Here is an 18929-nt window from a genome sequence, read left to right as displayed (position 1 = left end):
GCAAGTGTATGAATGTGATTTCAAAATATGATTATGTGCTTAAATGTAACATCTTTTACTTAGATCTGTTATTAGATCAAGTAAGAGGTGTTACACAACCGACATATAACAGACTTGCCACCTAGTTGACCGCACGGGTATATGCTACCATTCGAATTGTCGGTGACATGGCACTACAAGGCATGGAGACCTTTCCGCTATATATATACCCCAACGCACGATGAGTGGAGGATCTTTTTCCCTACCTGACTCCCTAAAGCATTTTGTCCTAAATAGTCTACAACCTTTTCTACCTTCTTCCTCTTCCTCCTTAACTAGTCTGGCTCTTCACTTGTAATAGATGAATCGATCTCCTTATCATCACCAGTAACTCTTTTGTATCTCTCCCTTATTGAATACTAGTATCAACACATCTTCAACCAGATTAAAAAATCTTCACAAATCATTATCAGATTTCACCTTAAAACTCCAACTTCACCAAACCCTTTTTTATTTTAACTTATTTTTTAACTTTCTCTTTTGATTTTTTTTCCAGAAAATGGCCTTCTAGTTTGGCCCATTATTGGAAACGGAGATCGTGATTTGTTACAACAATAGGGATGATTCCATCGGTGGTACATTGGGAAGATGATCACCAAAATCAAATGGTGGATATGCTATTATTTACTTCAATTTGAGGAGAATTTAAAAATATATAGAAAAATAGATTGAGTCTTAATTTAGTTGTTATTAGTATTATTATCGGTACAAAAAGACATGTATTTAAGTGTATTTATCATTTTATTTAAGAGTTGAGGTTATGAATAATTTAAAATAGAAAAAATATTTTCAATCGATGCCAGAATTTCGATCGTGAATAGCAATAGAAATTAATGGAAAATGAAAAAGGTAAAATAATAAAAAGGAACTTTAAGAAATAAAAGATTAATACACTGTGAAAATTAATTCTGTAAATGGCATGGTTTAGCCGTTTTCTATAACAAAGAAATAGAAATGGAAGAATGTGGTAAATTAAATGAACGTGCATGTACTAAATTAATAAAAAAATCTTTAAAGTACAAAACTCAAAACTTGCTTATTATACAACCAAATTAGATGTTAAGTGTATAAAAGGATACAATCACTAATTGAAATCTACTCCTCTGATTTGGTGAATTAAGAACTACTAAAATTTATCACTTATGAAATTTAAAGTACAACATAAACTTATTTTGTATGAATCATGTTCGGGTTGTTTGATTCATATATGTATTATTTGTAATTGTAATTATATTTATAAATTTTAAGTAATAGCGAAAATATGAAAATGATATGACCTTCTTAGAAAATAGAAAGGCATTGCAGGTTTTTCAAACCCCTAGTACTACTTTTTGAGTAGTCTCGTTCTCATACAGCCATAATCAATACCATAAAATTGTTTCTTTCCTTTTTCTCTTTTTTGTATTATTAGTTTTAAAATGATCGATTAGAAACCCTTTCCTAACACCCATTTATTAGAAAGGTGAATCATTATTTTAGTTGTGTTGTCTCTATTTTTCTTCGATTATATTCATTTTAAAATAAAATTTATTTTAATTTAATTTAATCACTCTAAATAAAATAATTATATAAATTAAATATTATCATTAAAATTTTCATTTTTTTAACGGGATGCTGATATCGTGACATATTAGTTCAAAAACTTCCTTATAATCCTAAATTTTAGTGAAAGATCAAAAAAGAGATCGAATTAATATAACTAAAATAATAAATTCATACAAATTATTTTGTTTAAAATAACTAAATTAAAAAAATAATTTTGAAGTGATGTAAGAGATTCCAGCACGTGCAGGTATAGGTAATGGTATTGAAAATTGTGTTCATTATTAACTTTCATTTAAATTTAAAGCATAGTTTATTATCTACTAATACTAATCCAGTTTATTAACCCAAGATAAGGTAATATTATTATACAATAAAGATGTTTATAGGCAAAAGATATAAAGAGCAAGATAAGGATTGATATGATATATTATTCATTCAAGTGAGAAATATTTTCCAGGAGAACCACAAGCTAAACAATTAAAGCAAAAAACAAAAGATTTTTTTTTTAAAAAAAAAAGGTCCTATACTTGTAAATAATTTTCCTTTCCATGAGAACACCATGTTCTTTAACTTCAATTTTCCATCCCTACATACAATAAGGGAGGATGAGACTGCAAATCATCAATTCCCTAAAAAGAAAAAGGGAATCAAAGCTCCTATAATCCTTCCAACTATATATTATATATGTATATATATCCTTTCATACTATTTTCAATTCCACCTCTTCATTCCAAAACTCCATGTGTGTTACGGCAAAATCTCAACTGCGCCCAAATAAATTTTCCTGTTTCAATTCAACCCCCCTCTTCGCAGGGGCTAAAACCAAATAGAAAAACTTCCTTTCTACTTAAAACCAATAATAATCATCATCATTATAAGCCTACTTTCAATAACCGGAGCCTTTTGCGGGTCGGGCAATCGGACCGGCGTGAGACCGGAACCCGAAAGTAACGGCGTCGTAAACGCACCAATGAAAGTCGATATCTGTTCCGACAACCTTGGCCTTCTCGCACTCTTCACAAACCAAACTTTTCGATTCCCTTGCAATTCTCAGATTGGCACTTCCCAAATTCACCAAATACCTCTCTTTCTCCATCTGCAAATCCCTTACCCTCCTCTCAAATTCATCCAATCCCGTACATACCCTCGCCTCCACCAATTCACTACCCCCACCACCGCCTCGCCTCAACAACATAGCGTTCGCTGGCGGTTCCTTCTTTATCTCCGCCATCGGAGGAGACGATTCCGCGTTCTTTCCTTTCCTTGTCCGTGACCGCCGTGATCTTTTCAATACAACGAGGACGAAACAGTCCTTTTCGTAAGAAAGCACTGAGAAATTTATTTTCCCAGTTAAAGGGAAGCGGTTGAGCGGGTTGTTGCCGTCTGCAATATAGACGGAGAATTGATGAGGCGAGATCCCGATCTTACGGCTAAGAATCGATTGGAAAGCCTTGAAATCCATGGCTGGATGAATAACGACATTCCCTATACCAGTTTCACACTCTCCGTCGAAGAAAACAACCGGGAAAGGAACTCCCCCTCCAGCAACAACACCACCAACGGCAGCGGCCTCCACCATGTTGATGACGTCAGCTTCCGAAGAAACTGCAAATATAAGCGGAAGAATCAGGAGTGGAAACCGAAAAAGAGTGATGAGAGAAAGAGAAAGGGGGGTTTATTATATATAAGAAGCTTGGGGGAGGGAGGGGGGTTTAAGGGGGCAGAGGGTGAGAGTACAAAAGGGTAAATTAAAGTAAGGCGGTGAGGATCGTTTTGGAAAAGAAGAGGAAAGAGATACGTAAGGTGGAGATATAGATATGTATCGGGTACTCTTTTCATTTGGACGTTTTTAATGTAGCTTAGAGAAAAACTTGGGGCTCAAGTAAAAGACGGGTTGGGATGGGGATTCTCAAAACGACGCAGTAAAACTGAAATTCATTTGTTTTATGGGATTGAGAGACGAAATTGCCCTTCCCCCTCATGTATATCTTTCTAATGTTTTTATTGTCTGCTCCAAGTACCATTGGCATCTATATGGGATTGAATTTGAAGGTACTAAAAACGTCTTCCCATTGGTTCGATTTTTGGCCATTTTCCGTTTGGATGTTTGTTCCATCTTGGGTAAAACTTCAGTAAGTTAGAACTGAAATTGTTGATATAGTCTTGTTATTGGTTAAACATAAACTCTGCTGAGCCATCCTTGAATTTTCGTGTGTAAAAAAAAGTAGTGAAGGAATGTTGCGTAGAAAAGAAGTAACAGACGCTTACACTGTTGACCCTAGTTGTTGTTACGAGTAAGGTGAGAACAGTTTGATGAGTGTAATGGAATAAGATGAAACATAATGCGAATATTGGTGTCGTATGAACTATGCATTGGATGCAGCAGGTGATTTAGGGGCAAAACAATGGAGAGCTTGACATCATGGGTTTTGAATCCTATCAACCTGCTGTTCTAGTATTCAGTGGGTACCTATTACTAATATCTTACTTTTCTAAAAAAGACTCGACTTTTCGTTAGCCGGGGGTGGTGGCGGATTGAGAATGTCAAAAAGAACACTTTTTGTGATGAAAGCTAATGCAATTGAATCCAGGTTATTTGAACTCCACCAATTGGATAAAAAATTGGCCAAGATTCCAATCCAAAAAAGAGCTTTGAATGGATTGATCTAGGAACAATATAAATTGATTGAACCAAATTTTTAATGATGTATTTAATTGAATCAAACAGATCGATCAAACCGATGACTTTACTAATTCAACCTCCTATCCAATTCGAAAAGTCTTGAATTGGATCAAAGTTCATTACAGAATCAAGCAAGATAGCTAATGCCTCTTTCTCGACTGAATATTGGGGGGAAATGAATTTGTACGAAAGAATTCCATCGTTAATGTGGTTCCATTAGATATTGAACCAACACGGTTAGGCTTTGGTAGCTATGTCATCAAGATAACAACACATTCTCAACTCAAAATGGAAGAAATAAATAAATTTATTCATTCTAACAAATAAAAGATCAAGAAAGAAAACAATGAATTTGGCTATATATATAATATCTAGCGGCACAAATTGCCCGTTTTATACACCAAAAAAGACCTGGTACCTATGTAGTTGGACGCCAAAGCCTGTCCATCTGAGCTTGGTTGAGAAAATGCCAGCTGAGATTTTTCAGTAACATATCCCTTGCTGAAACTTTTCCTGTAATTTACAAAACAGCATAGTCATTACAAACTGAATTGGAGCTAGAAATAGGCCTTGCAGTTCAATCACCAAATTCCAGACTCAAAATTTCACGTACTGCTTCCCAAAAGCATAAAACAAAAGTAGCTACTTTCGGAGATATGACTTGACATGCAAGATTGTTTCATTGCAATTACTATTTTCAACACTTAACTTCTCCACTCTGGGGAATTTGTTTGATCTTGCAGGGGATCACATAAGCATCAAATCAGTCATGTTGACAGGGACATTACAGAGTTAACCAACCAACAATGACACAAGAAATACCAGGCATTGTTGGGTTAAGATAACTTTTGCCTGCTTGAAGTATGAATTTTGGCTCAATTTTAGGAAGTGCCCTGCTTGACCGCCAGAGCACAAAAAAGGAAGTGTACATCGAAAGAAGGCTACATAAGTCAACCCTTAGCATTATTTTCTTAGTCAAATCAGCTGATTTACACATAAAAAACAACAGAATGCTATCCTCTCATCTCTTTTGAGATTATGCTAATCTAATTATTTGTTTTTGCTATTTATATATATTAACTATCTCATTGATATCCAATAATAATATCTTAGGTTATGCTTTAACTGGTTCTCATTGTGATATATATTGTAAACAGAAATAAGTACAAGGCTAAAGTGAGCAGGCATTCAAATTGAGCCAGTATACCGTGTAAAACACTCAAACATCACCAAAAACCAAAGCCATTTTGAAACAACAGTTTGGAGTTAACTAAAATGGTCAAGGATTTACCTCACTGCTTCCAACAATTGAGTGGCAATGCCTTTTCTCCTGTTGGAGGGAGTGACCCAGATTGCTCTAATGCCACAAACAGCATGTACTGCTTCCTTTTTACAGAGAATTACTCCAGTGTGGTTTTCATGCAATACCTCTGAAGGAGCTCTTTTTATGACTTCCCTCTCTAAAACAATTTCCCCAAACTGAAGTTTGCTTGGGTTTGACCTTCTTCGCTTGGCTATGGCACCATCCTGTCTTTCACCAACTGGATATGAAAGAACTTCAAATGCTTCCTTTATTGGTTCTGCAACTAGACAACCAGCAATTCGTTGGGAGGAAATGAATAGGTATACCTGGAAACAGTAGAATATAAAAATTCCCAAGATTGGAGTTTACAAATTGTTGTACTTTGCAACTATTTGGACTGTAATACAGTGATATAGAAATTTATCAAATGCAAGCAACTAAGTAATAAACCAACACTACACAAAGTAAAGCAAAGCATACTGAAGTAGTTGCTGAAACTTTGGAAGAAATAAGAATCATTTACTACGACAATTAGGATAAATGAAACAGATTTTTGTGCATAACGTGTCAAATTGCCAGTATGTAAAATGCAATCAAGCCACCTTACAAAGCTTGTGAAAAATCCAGCCCCCACCAAGTTCAGTCTCCATCATCTTTACAACCTCTTGCACCTACTAACACGACAGTATTGCAATGAAGAACCTCACAATCATCAAGTTAAAATAAATTATAAAAGGTAAACCGTGTAATACTCTCAAAAACCCAAAATCTTAACCTTATTCCTCTGAGCTAGAGGATCAGAATCCAAAACCAAAATGACTCGACTTCGTTCAACATTGGGCACATGAACAACCCTCTCATTTCTCCATCCCTGTAAAATGAAGCTAGAAGTCAAAAGATTCCGTGAAAATTACCATTCTTTCACTACTTTTCAAATTCTTCAAATACTCTATTAGCTTTTGGATCAGAACAAACTTCTTTTTTTGCTACTATTGTATTTATGTAAATAGCAGGAGAACAATCTTGAACTGCAGAAGGCATGTTAAAAAGCACAAAGCGAAACATAGAGAAGCTTCTTCATGTGCATATATATAGTATTAAGCAAATTAGAGATGTACCTTGAATTGAACCCCAAGAGTGAAATTCTTGTGAAAAATGGAATGGTTCCTTTCATCAGCTTCATCCCCGGGAGAATACTTGACCCCACAAATTAAACAGGCATGGAGAAGAAAATCAGATTGACCTAACTCCAAATGAAACTGTGCATAACTTCTCTTCTTATTTAGATTTCTCCCATTTGAACCACATTCTTCCCTTGAAACCCTAGTCTCTGATATGGGTTTGTCGAACTTGCCATCGCCAGATTCTTTTTTCTTGTCATTCCTTAAAAAGTCCAAAAAGTAAATAAAATTTTAAAAAATAAAACAAAACAAAAATCCAGACCTTTCGTAGAAAAGAAAATACCCATTAAAATTTGAAGGTCTACGCGTGTAGGTGTTAACAATGGTGTGCTGCCTCTTCTCCCAGGTAGCTAATTCATCGTTCTCATCATCGCTGAAAACTGGAGGTGAATTTGAGCGCTCAACCGACAGAGAAGAAGGAGGCTTGAAGAAGGAATTTATTTTGGATTGCATCTTCGACCCTCTTTTGGATGATTCATCAAAATGGCATATTGGTGGAGTTTTTGACTTTTTGTTGCTGCTGAATGGGCGCTCTAAAGATTTTAAAAGATATTTTAAATTTTTATTGAAAACTTCCCGCCTTACCGGAATAGCCCCTTTATTAAAATTCAAGCTTCCTATTTTAAATCCTATGAAGGTTGCGTTTGGATTCATGGATTCTTTACTCTCTTCCTTTACCGTTTTAACTGGAAAATGAAAGTAACAACAAAAGTGAGAAATATTTACCTGAAGGACGCTAGATGAAGAGGAGAAATGCCGGAGTTGAAAGAAGCAAGAAATGAATGTCGTTCGAGTATTTTTTTAAATGAGAATTTGGTGAGGGTAAAATAGAGTTTTTCAAGCACCGAATTAGTAATCAGTGAAAAAGGGAAAAAATAAAAATCAATAAATTTTCTAACATAAGCCCAAAATGGAATACATCCCTAATAAGTATTCTATTGAACCAAACAGCTATTTGTGTGGGCCTACAAAATAAACTTGTAATAACTATACATTACATTGAACCAAACATTCCTTAGAGCTTTGTTTGCTCAAGTAGAAATAGTTAAAAAAACCTTTATTTTTTTTCATGTTTGTTTGGCGTAAAACATCTTTGATCAATGCAAGTGATTTTCTCTATTAATTTGTCATGTCCTTATTAGTTAATTTATTCTTATTTACTCAAGTATAAAGTGAAGTAGTACAGGCTTTCATTCATGCATACCTTTAAGGTTTATTTGCAAACTTCTAGCTGCTACCAAACCAATTTTCAAATCCTTATTTTAGCAAAATGAAATTACGAATAGGTTCAAGTCAAGGTATGCTCTGTTGAATTATCATCTCTCTTTTTTTTTAAAGATAACGTCAAATTAATAAATCGTTCCGTACTTCTAAATTTTCAATTACAAAAAGTTAATATGAAAAACGATAATAAACAAAGAGACTGCTGCAATAGGCAGAATAAGATACTCACAGGTTATCCGAAAATTTTACATTATAGAATGGATGATTATAAAAAAAATTCATAAGCGTCTGCTAAATCATCTATGAGGCAGGATTTCTGATTTGATTTGGAATATGTAATCCTTGGGATCCATTTCAATGGCTTTTCCCTTGGACTGCAGGCTGGCTGCTATATCTATGTTTTTCAAATATACAATGCATGTACTTCATCCTACAACCACGTGGTGTAATCAACAATTTCGCCTCTAAACACCATTAAAATTACAAACAACCAAAGCAGGGCCCTTACCAACGTCGGATTAGCTGAACCAGCATTTTCATCAATATTCCTTCCACCTGATTCATTTTCCCTTTTTGTGCTTGCTTTCTGCTTAGTCCCGATCCCAAACCCTCAAAGGGGTAAATGCCTTTTTGCTGCTTGAAACAGGAATGTGAAAGATATTAAAGACCTTTTTCTTTTTGAAGTTACAATAGTTCCCCAACAGAATCAATTATTTACAAGCATCATTAATATTAACTTCAAATCATTGGATTCAGACAACAATCTATAGCAGTAATCTTAGCTCTTCTTAAGACTCTTTTGTCTTGTTTAACCTTTCCATCACATGAAAATCTCTCCTTTTGTTGCACAAATTTTTGTTAGAACCTATGTTATCTGGCTTCATTTTTCCTTAACTAACTGCATCTAACACATTTTTGAACAAGGGTTTGGAGGTATAATCTTAAAAATAGATGAAAGACTTTTACAAAATAAAAATTGAGTTGTATCAAAATAATAATGATAGAAGAAAATAAAATATACTCACAGTGCCCAAAGTTCATTGGATAATCAGCCAGCAGGTGATGTACTACTAACCACCTTTAATTGTTCAAATGAACATTGAAATCTGTGCCTTTCTTCAAGGTTCATCTTGACTTCTGAAGACTGCAGTAACAATAGAAAAGAGACCAAAGACATGAATTAATCACACAACATGAGAACCACGGAGTTCTATAATTTAAGTTAATTTGCAGTGGCCTTGTCCAAAGGATTAACTAAAGCACCATTTATTTTCAAAACTATATGGCTGTCAAAAGGTACTAGGCATATAACAGCAGGACAGATCTAGTAGGAAGCAGACCCAGCAGGGAAATAAGTTGTAACGTCATAAATTGCCAAAATCGGATGAAAAGGGGCATATCCAACGAAGAAGTTCTATTCTTTCATCATTTAATGAAATCTTGAAGTCCATAGGATTAGAAGAGCATACTGGACCAAATAATGCAAACCAAAGACCTAAAACAAAATGTGCTTTTGGCAGAAATCATATTCATATACAGAAACTGAACAATGGGATTGACGCATCAACAATCAATGTTACTGAGCACAGGATGCATGATAAACAAATAAAAGTATAAATGCTCAAAGGATCCCAGAGGCTAGAATCTTAGTGAAATTTCAGTCATGATTAACACAAACAAGATTCATCCATACTTTTGCTTCTTTGCTTATAAAAATCATTTTAGAAGAACAATGCATGATACAAAACCATACCTGTAAAGAAGCTATGCTTTTCAAAATTGAGCTGACCTCTGTTCTGAATAAAGAAATAATTTTCTGAACTTTAATGTCCTTGTACATTAATAGTAGCAGAGAAATAGTTGCATTTATCCGACTGAGATTGTCAGTGGCATATCTTGTAGAGGTATCAGATGGAAGCGACAAATTACTGTCAGTTAAAAATGAACCAATTAAATCCAATACAAGCTTCAGAACCTTGTTACTCCTATCAAACAAGAAAAAGCATGGTAGAAGGTAATAACGCCATGTGCGAACATCATCTTCTGGAATACACTGCATAAATCAAAAGAAATTTGGCAACTAGAATCAAGAAAACGAAGTAGTCTACAGAGACAACATGATGATGCATAGAATTTTTATTTGCTGGTTTCCCTTTCACTCCTGGTAGGAGTTAGTAAATTCAAGCATAGATGCACAAATAACAAGAACTAAATAAGAATAATTTATAGTATTTAGAATCAATATAAAGGCAAGAAGATGACCAACAGAAAAACTAAAAATGCGAAATATAACAGGATAGCAGATAAGAAACATGTGAAGAATTTAAGTCGAAGGCAAATGCTGACAACTTACATGCACAACATCCATAAGATATCCTGGAAGGAAATTGCTTAGAGCAATTATACTTTGTTCAGAAAGCCTAGTGGGTTTAGAGTCCAGCAGAATGAGCACTCTCAACATTGCACATGCATTGTCAAGAGGTGGTTGCAACAACTGTAAAAGGTTACATTACCACTGTCAAGCATTCTGACTTGCAGATAAATTTTTAAGGAAAGGGACCAAATGGAAAATGAGAAACAACTCATCCAACATATCAAAAACTTGGATAAACCCTGGGCTATGGGAACAAGGAAATAACCGAAAAGAAGATGCAAGCAGTTCTGTCAACTTACTATCAAGCCAATGATTGCTTGATCTAGTATTTGTAAAACAACAGAACTATCACCCATCTGTGACAAGTATGAGCAAAGCACGCTGGTGAGAGACTTAAAAGCTCCATGATTTGAAACCTTTACATCACTTTCTCTAACAGGATCTATATTTTCTGCAAATTTGAAATCCCATTGAGATAGATATCAAATAATCATAAAGTAAAATCACAAGTAAAACTATAAAGGTATCAAAACAGAACAGAGTGTAGCAGTCATTTATTCCCCTATAAGCACTTGCACCATGAAGCACCTTATTCCCCGCTCATAGAAAGAGGAGTTTTAGAGCAACCAAATCAATAGAATCTAAAGGGCCAACTCTCTGTAGTTAGGAAGTAAAAACATTTTACAAAACCATCCTATTGTGTAGCATGCCATTATGAGCTTACGAGTTACAAATTTACAAGCATATGCACCATAAAGGGTTAAGTTAAAAGATAACAAAATATTTAAATTTGTTGAAAAGACAAAAGAAAAGAGCCAAGTGATATAACCAACAAAATTGGAAAGTGAAGATAGTTCTGAAATACCAGGGAAAACTTTGAAACGAGATAGTAAAGTCATGAAGAAGCTGATATGGTCAGCAATTTGGATGTGTCCAGCTTTGTAGGCAGCATGCAGAACCTCTATAATCCGGAAAGATACAAAAAGCTCCAATTCAGGACCTGAAATATAGAGGACAATGAAGATAATAGAAGACATTATATGTCAAACTTAGCCTTGCTATTTTAAGCATCTCCTCACCAAATTTACAATAAGATCATCCACCAAAAGGCAAAAAGAAGGTGCCGGCAACATCCAGCAGCACAAATGTCCAAATGTACAACTCACTTCTTTTGTCTTTTACTAAAGCAAAATAATACTGTCCCTCAATTATATGCCAACTTTCCATTTTGGGTTACCTTAAAGAAAAACTTGCCATTTTGGGACGTCTGAAACTGTCATCTTTCTTTTTTGAAAACCTCAAATTTTTTATCTTTTTGGTATTGGTTTCAGATGTAAAAAACATAAAGGTTTTGAAATTATAAAAGTACAAAATTTTAATATAAAGGACCTAAAACAAACAATCGTAAAAAACACTTACACAGGCAACATAAAGCTACTGATTTCAGCAAAAGTGCACTCAAGTTAGAGAAATAATAAAGGCAACAGATAGACAACTCCTGACAATCCCTAGGAAGTCTCATGAAAGGACCATAGTATATGTTTCCTGAAAACGAAGAAATGAAATGATAGGTCAATTCTAAAGTACGTAAGTTTGTTTCATCAACTAAAGTTTCGGCAAAAATTAACTTATACCTTCTTCACATGTGCTGTAAAACTCACTGAGTGCAAATTGAGTATTTTCATAGTCCCAAAAAAGAAAAGAGTTTGAACCGGAAAATTGCCCGAGACGAAGAAGAAGGCGCAAGACAACCTAAGGTGCAAGAAAAATAGTTACTCGTGTTTTGAGGACTCACAACAAAGTGGATCATTGGTTAAGATGATTATAAACAATGCTCTAACTTTTCAACTTCAACAATTTTGTCCACCATCTAACCATGTTAGTGAAGCTCAGAAAGTAAAATAGGTTAATACCTGAGAAGAGGATGGTTGTCTATCACCAAGAAGCATTAACAACGAGGGCAGCTCTCTTATCCAAACAGTCTGAAAGTCTAATACCACAGTATCACTTGCTTCAGTATAGTGCTTATCTCCATTCTGTTATTTAAAAAATAGTACTAGACTTAATTTTCAGATGGTGCAAATGAGGTCCAAAATAGGAGTTGCCTTTTAGTGACACTTAAAATGTATCGAATTGAGCTTACAGGAATTAACATTTCTTCAATCATGGACAGGCAAGACAATTTAAGTGAAGACTCTGGATTGCAACCCTTGAATGTCTGAGTAAATGACTGCAACAAAGTTTTTAATGGTTATTTTCTTAAGACCTGTGAAACAATCACCTTGAACCATATGGCCAACAAAACTGGAAGCCCATAAAACAAGAGAAAAACTAATCACGATAATGTACTTAAAACAGTGCTCTCAAAATAAAACCAACCTCAAGAATGCGTAACTGCCAACGAGTTTCCACTTCTGATGCTAGTTTGGGAATGAAAGGAAGCAATGAAGGTACATGCTTTTCCCATGCTACTTTACCAGAACGTGTGCTACTACAAATCTACAGGATGCAAGTTATCAGAAGCAATTCTATAAAGTCTGCACTCCATAACATAAAATGAGTCTTATAGTTGAAGAGCATCAAAATACTTTAAGAACCTTTAAACTAATTCGGAGAAGTATGATGACAAAATAAAATTTGAAATTATTGCGTAATTTAAAATGCAAAGCTAATAATCCGAGGAAAATTGTTCTCAGGTAGACAATAGATTTTTAAATCAAACCAAGAAAGCAAAAAAAGAAAAAGAGTAACTAGCCAGAAATACTTCCTTAGCCACTAAATTTTCTCTGACTTCAACCACAGAAATCCTATTCCAATTTTCAGTGGTTCTCAACCTTTCCAAGAACTATTCCAAACAATTCCCTACTACAATCTACAATCAGACCCTTGAATTGCTGAATTTTGAAAGATTATGAACAGGTAAACACTGATCTCCAAGAAATTGCAATGACTATGTTATGTGCCAATTGCAAAGTATGGGACTTGGATCCCACATAGGAAAGTAAGGGATTTCCTAATGGGGTTTATATGGACCTAGGCTCTCCAACCTCTAGCTTTTGGGCTGTGGTTCTCCAAACGTCTGTATCAATTGGTATCAAAGCCAACAATCATGTTTCTTAGTTGCAATCGTGCGGCGCAGGTGGTGACACCAGCATTGCAGTGTTTGCCCAAGGATAGATTAAGCTAGCATAAAACTAGCCCGCGTGGGCGCTGGGGCTGCAGAGTGTGGTAGATTTTTATGTGCCAATTGCAAGGTATGGGACTTGGATCCCACATAGGAAAGTAAGGAATTTCCTAGCGGAGTTTATATGGACCTAGGCGCTCTAGCCTCAATAGCCAGCTTTTGAGGTTTGGTTCTCCAAAGGTCCGTATCAGACTATTAACCAAGTTTTAATGCAAGGCACACATCCATCATAATTGTGATATGGTATGAAAAAAATGAAGACACCCCCTCTCAACACACTAATTGTTCTCTTTACCTTCCAGTATGAAACTACAGTAGGTACAATAGATAACCTTTTGAATCTTAAGAATTCATAAGTTGAATCAAAACCTTGTTTTATAAGAAAAAAACCATTACATGATCTTTAAACTTGAGAGTTTACTTTTACTTCAATGAGCAAGTTCAGAAAGAAACCAGATAAAGGAATGCAAGATGGTTTCAAGAAGCCAACCGTGCCGAGCAGTGCATTCTCTATAAACTCGAGAAATTTCTCAAACACATTTGCAGAAGGGCAGATCCATTCCCGGAGGTGCAAAAATATCTCCGTTATGACAATGTTCAGGATAAAATATCTATCATCCTCCTAAATTCAAAATATAAAAGGATCAGTTGCAATAAAAGATTAAGGAAAAATCAAAAACAGTTTCTAAAGAAATCATGTAATGGTTAGGGTTACTCTCACACAAGCATATCAAGAAGGAACAGGGGAGAGGCAAGATACATGGTTCTCAATTCTAGTGGTCAACAACGGGGGTTGATCAAAAGCCATATTACTCAATGAGATATTTTTTCTACACAGGCAATTGTTTTTTCTTTTCAAAAGCCTCTAAGTATCAAAATAACAGTGATAGTATTGGATGTGCAGAGAAGGACAAGACAGCAACAGTCAGTATAAAACATAATCTAAGATACCAACTGAAGCATTAGTCTATAGAATGCAAGATATATCAGCATCCAACAAAACTCAAAATTGTTCATCTTTTTGTTTTATTACTGCTAAAACGAAATGGGTTGACTGAATGTTTTCCTTACACAAGTGAATGGAAAGAAATTAAGACGTATTTGTTAAGAGACAAAAGATAAGAAAGGCCATTGGAAAGGCAAACAAAGATTCGGAAATCATGTTAAGGAAATACCTTCACAGAAAGGTGGTGTTTTGGATAAAGGGGAAATACTCCCAATAACTTCTTTGACAAGGATGATGAGAGAGTTTGATTGCATATTGAATCAGCTGCCACTTCATGAGTACCATAAATAAAAAATCTTACAGCAATATCTATGCTTTGAAGTATGGATAATATACAATCAAATGATTGTGCATCCAGTTGTGGCATAGAAATGAGCAATGGAATAAAATCTTGGAAACAGTTTATTAGAACTAGCACAAGGTCCTTTAGTTTCTTGATAATGGTAGAGAACCCTACAGGAACAAAAATACAGTTGTTAATACAACCAGAGCATGCCAGCATGGTTTTCTTCACCTCCCAATTAAAACAAAAAAAGCTGAAAAGAAAAGAACAAAATAACAAAGTTGACAAAATTTGGAGCAGAGTATGTAGCAGGGAAAAAAGACAGTTTAGCGCGGCAAGGTTAAGAAACTTTGCAATTTATACTACTTATTATTACAATAATGAAGAAAACACACTCCTCAACTCTGATTGTTAGATAGAGAAGTCACCTAACTCCATTAGGAAGAGATGGCAGCAAATGCACAATTTAATACTTTAAAGAACAAACAGAAATTGAAGCCCAAAAAAACCTAATAATTATTTTTTTTGGGGGGGGGGGAGGGGGGGAATTGCACAAGGCATAAACACAGAAACCAGACCATACACTTTCCAATTAATTGTAACCATCATTCATTTAGTGGAATAGAAAAGCAACACGAAGGAGAAAAAAAGTGTAATGAAGACGGTGCATTAAGCTTTTACATACCAGTATTTGCTGTTGGTGCATCAGGCTCAAAAGCATGTATCATCCTGTCTCCTGAAATACCCTAGGAAATTTAATGGAAAATAAATACAGGCATTAGAAGCTGGTATCATTACAGACAAAAAACCACCTCATGTTTTTTTTGCCAAAATAATAGAGCCAAGAAAGATGGTATACACAAGATTGACAATAGGAACATACCTTTTCAGATCCTGGCTTTTTGCTTGGCAACAGTGACAGGCAGCGGACTAACCCTGAAAGAGTAGTTCTGAGCTTCCCCTTGTCTTCTAAATAATACTGGTTTTTCCTTAAAATATCTTCATAGCTCTGAAGAATCTGGTCATGAAACAACCAACTAAGAAACACACACACGAATATATATATAGAAAACAACAAGAAACAATTACTCAAATTAATTCAAAATGGGATATCACCATCCTAAATAAAAAAGTTCAGGAAAAAAAAAGGAAATACAACTACAGAGAATAAGGACTGGCTATATCACAAGTTTAAAAGGTCATCACTTAATTTTATCTTGAAAACTCAATAATACCCTGTTCCAATGAAACCAAAAAAGCTTCAACATCTGATATTATTAAGTATCAACGTGACTTTTCTTTTCTGCACTATATATCAATTCCTTTAACAAAATTTCTTGTTTACCGAAGCCAATAAAAATATAATAATTGCAATGATTAAAAAAATGACTAAATTATGTACCTTCTCAGCATATAATGAAAAGCAAGGAGGATAGTATTGCACAACAAGATCAAAAAATTTGAAAGCCATCATGCGGATGTCAATTGCTAAATTTGTCATTGCATTGAAAATATATGTCATCAATAAGGAGATGAGAAGTCCTTGATTATCCTGGAAAAGAAAAGCCAAAACCTATTGTCAGTTAAATGGACAAGAATAATCACTATAAAAATGATAAATGGAGAAAATAGGTACAGCCATATCTTAACTCATTCTCACAGGACAACAAATGAAGCACATCTAGAAAAGATGGTAGCAGAAAGAAACTCGGGCAGGATTATTTTCTAAAAGATATATATGTATATGTATACGACAAACACATACATATATACATACATGTGAAATCAAGTATTGATCCTAAGAACAATAATCTGGTTTAAGCATACACTTAAAAATGATAATAATTCCTTCGCCTTAAACAGCATTCCACCCTGAGCCACGTTTGAACTATGAGAGTAATTTCACACCTTAAGAGACACATCAGCATACAAAAAAGAATACCAAACTCATAGACAAACAAAAATAGCAAACCCACTTAGCATTTCTCCAGCATGTTTCAGTGTTGTGAAGGTGTGCACCATGCTTGTGTCTTTGCACTAGACAACAAAAGCACCTTAAGACACTTTTGGGCAAGGCCCATTTGATCAGGCGCATCCCTGCTGCGCCTAAGCATGCTGTCTTGCAAAGCTTTAGGCATAGAAAAAGCCCAGTTGATCGAAGTTCTCTTTTTTTATCTTTTCTTTTTCTCTTTTCTTAGATATATCTTTACTCGTAAGAAAGGCATAGCATCTAAATTTATACTTTTCAATATTTTAGTATTGAACTATAGACATGAACCATAAGGAAATCACACATATTGACTAATAACATTATTGCATATTTTGTAGATAAACTAGACCAAACTTTAGAGTTTATTATATGTCTTAAGCTTTATACACACACACACATAAAAAAGTCACATACAAACATACATGCATATCATGCTTTACTTCACTTAGGCTAGAGCCTTTTTTGCACCTTGTGCCTAAGGCAATATAAGGGCTCTACCACCTAGAATGCGCTTTGTGCCCTTGACAACTCTGGCTTGTTTATGAAACAATATAAGCTAGTCTAAATCAGCCCTTTAACTATTTAATAAATAACATCAAAAGCTAAAGCATAAAGATATCTGCATCACCAGAATTTCTACCGAATAATATAAGCATGTAGCAATACACTATCATGGAAAACTTAATCTTGAAAGTAAACACCAGCTTGAATTTAAGAGCAAACAAACAAAAGGGGGAAAAAAAAAACCTCAGCACAACCAGGGAAAATTTCAGACTTAAACAGTTGATATAACGCTTCCCTAACTACTTTATCATCATCACTTATCCGCTCCCGCAGTTTCTCTATAACTGCATATCTGTGCAGCCTCAACTCTGCCGGATGATTAAGGACTAAATCCTTGATTCCCATTAATGCATCTTCAAGGAGAAGAAAACTCATATAAAGAACAATTTACGGAACTCAAAAACAAACACAGATTCATAAATTATACTCGATCAACAAATCATCTAAAATCTAAAAGAATAAAAAATAAGAAGTTTATTCATGAATCACAAATTAGAAAACAAATAATGCAATCGAACAATAAAAAGGCTGTAATTCTTTAAAATCATAAAAAAAGGTACCCCTTCGAACTTTGGCGTTATGATGAGATGTTTGCTGAAGAAGTTCTTTCAAAGTCAATCCTTTCTTACTCACAGCTAAACCTTCCTTGTTTGTTGCCACACTCTGCTCAGGAAGTACAATTGCTGCTCGCGCAATACACATAATAGCAAATTTCGATCAATCAGGTCCCCAATAAAGCTAACAATAATGCTTTTCGAGATTATAACTAAGAATTTTTTGTAGCAAAAGAAGTGTTTCAAATTCCACTAGTTACTTTTTCCAGCTAAACATATTGTCTCCCTAATTCAAAAGTAAAAATATGATAACAGATTAAATTATTAACTCTCACCTTTGGATTTAATTTCAGTATTTGTGGCATTCTTCGGTGGAGGCAATTTCCGGCCTAGCTTTCTCTTTATTTTCTGTAAATAAACTCAAATAAATATTTTTTTTAAAATAGTAGCGAGTAATACAAGAAAACAGAAAGGAAGCACTAGCAGTAGAATTACTTTGAAATCTATGCCTTTCTTTTGCTGCTTCTTTGAAGGAGCCTTCGAACGCACCATTTTACTACACCAATAGACGTAAAATCACAGTACTTCTTCGCATAAATGAAAAAGGGGGGAAGGATGTTAACGAAATTCGCCAATTTTTACCAAAATATTTGCGTTTGCTTTCCGAGAATGAACAGTAACACAACAACGAACCTGGTTTCCGAGTTCTGGTTTATAGGTCAATCGCCAGCAAGGGTTTAGGCATCTGATAAAACCCCTTTCAAAGTCTCTTATTTATTTTCTTGTAATCGGCCCAAAAGCCCAACAATTCGACCAATTAAGTTTATGGGCTTTTCTTTTTGAGGTAATTTGAGTAGGCCATTCTTTTCGAGTGAAAGAATTAATATATCATTAGATTAGCTATTTTTAGTAAGAGGTGGAAATAGTTGACATGTAATAATATCATATTAGATATTGGAAATACTATAATTTAATAAACTTGATCAAGACTGGGATTTT

General features: G+C 34.7%; 3 protein-coding genes across 10 annotated transcripts; all 3 read right to left on the bottom strand.

Annotated features, from left to right (window-relative positions):
• Positions 1–1980: 1980 nt before the first annotated feature.
• On the bottom strand, positions 1981–3926 carry LOC107891185 (uncharacterized). The gene has a single exon (XM_016815890.2). It carries the CDS (start codon positions 3161–3163, stop codon positions 2471–2473), a length of 693 nt encoding a protein of 230 aa, XP_016671379.2. The 5' UTR covers positions 3164–3926; the 3' UTR covers positions 1981–2470.
• A 387-nt stretch (positions 3927–4313) lies between these two features.
• On the bottom strand, positions 4314–7603 carry LOC107891184 (protein CHROMOSOME TRANSMISSION FIDELITY 7). 3 transcript variants are annotated; one of them, XM_041100775.1, is made up of 7 exons: positions 7478–7603; positions 7035–7284; positions 6689–6953; positions 6346–6441; positions 6173–6241; positions 5559–5896; positions 4314–4780 (listed from the first exon to the last, which is right to left on the bottom strand). In XM_041100775.1, exons 2-7 carry the CDS (start codon positions 7202–7204, stop codon positions 4639–4641), a joined length of 1080 nt encoding a protein of 359 aa, XP_040956709.1. In that variant the 5' UTR covers positions 7205–7284; positions 7478–7603; the 3' UTR covers positions 4314–4638. The 3 variants fall into 3 exon arrangements, with proteins under 3 accessions (XP_040956709.1, XP_016671378.2, XP_040956710.1); XM_016815889.2 differs by lacking the exon at positions 7478–7603 and having other exon boundaries at positions 7035–7423; XM_041100776.1 differs by lacking the exons at positions 4314–4780; positions 7478–7603 and having other exon boundaries at positions 5564–5896; positions 6178–6241; positions 7035–7426.
• A 559-nt stretch (positions 7604–8162) lies between these two features.
• Positions 8163–18694, bottom strand: LOC107891183 (uncharacterized). Of its 6 annotated transcripts, none has more exons than XM_016815886.2 (21): positions 18624–18694; positions 18426–18486; positions 18266–18338; positions 17937–18059; positions 17560–17729; positions 16225–16374; positions 15706–15840; positions 15508–15568; positions 14709–14992; positions 14024–14155; positions 12729–12848; positions 12493–12579; positions 12263–12385; positions 11984–12101; positions 11769–11894; positions 11215–11349; positions 10649–10800; positions 10329–10469; positions 9729–10028; positions 9001–9119; positions 8163–8608 (listed from the first exon to the last, which is right to left on the bottom strand). In XM_016815886.2, the coding sequence occupies exons 2-20, from the start codon at positions 18480–18482 to the stop codon at positions 9024–9026; spliced, it is 2583 nt and encodes an 860-aa protein (XP_016671375.1). In that variant the 5' UTR covers positions 18483–18486; positions 18624–18694; the 3' UTR covers positions 8163–8608; positions 9001–9023. The 6 variants fall into 6 exon arrangements, with proteins under 6 accessions (XP_016671375.1, XP_040956707.1, XP_016671376.1 ...); XM_041100773.1 differs by having other exon boundaries at positions 8163–8405; positions 8484–8608; positions 18426–18671; XM_016815887.2 differs by having other exon boundaries at positions 18573–18671.
• Positions 18695–18929: the final 235 nt, after the last annotated feature.

The sequence above is a fragment of the Gossypium hirsutum genome, chromosome D09 (assembly GCF_007990345.1).
Source record: "Gossypium hirsutum isolate 1008001.06 chromosome D09, Gossypium_hirsutum_v2.1, whole genome shotgun sequence".
In the NCBI taxonomy this organism is placed as follows: domain Eukaryota; kingdom Viridiplantae; phylum Streptophyta; class Magnoliopsida; order Malvales; family Malvaceae; genus Gossypium; species Gossypium hirsutum.
This window is presented reverse-complemented; position numbering and strand designations above follow the sequence as displayed.

Excerpts from the sequence above, each read along its gene's own strand:
- LOC107891183 (XM_016815886.2), bottom strand. The coding sequence starts at position 18,482 with ATGGTGCGTTCGAAGGCTCCTTCAAAGAAGCAGCAAAAGAAAGGCATA. Across the intron at positions 18,339-18,425 it reads AGAAAGGCATAGATTTCAAA|AAAATAAAGAGAAAGCTAGG; the intron begins GTAATTCTACTG and ends GTTTATTTACAG. Across the intron at positions 10,029-10,328 it reads ATCTTATGGATGTTGTGCAT|TGTATTCCAGAAGATGATGT; the intron begins GTAAGTTGTCAG and ends TGATTTATGCAG.
- LOC107891184 (XM_016815889.2), bottom strand. The coding sequence starts at position 7,405 with ATGAATCCAAACGCAACCTTCATAGGATTTAAAATAGGAAGCTTGAAT. Across the intron at positions 6,242-6,345 it reads CTCTAGCTCAGAGGAATAAG|GTGCAAGAGGTTGTAAAGAT; the intron begins GTTAAGATTTTG and ends TCGTGTTAGTAG. Across the intron at positions 4,781-5,558 it reads CAATTGTTGGAAGCAGTGAG|GAAAAGTTTCAGCAAGGGAT; the intron begins GTAAATCCTTGA and ends TGTAAATTACAG.
- LOC107891185 (XM_016815890.2), bottom strand. The coding sequence starts at position 3,163 with ATGGTGGAGGCCGCTGCCGTTGGTGGTGTTGTTGCTGGAGGGGGAGTT.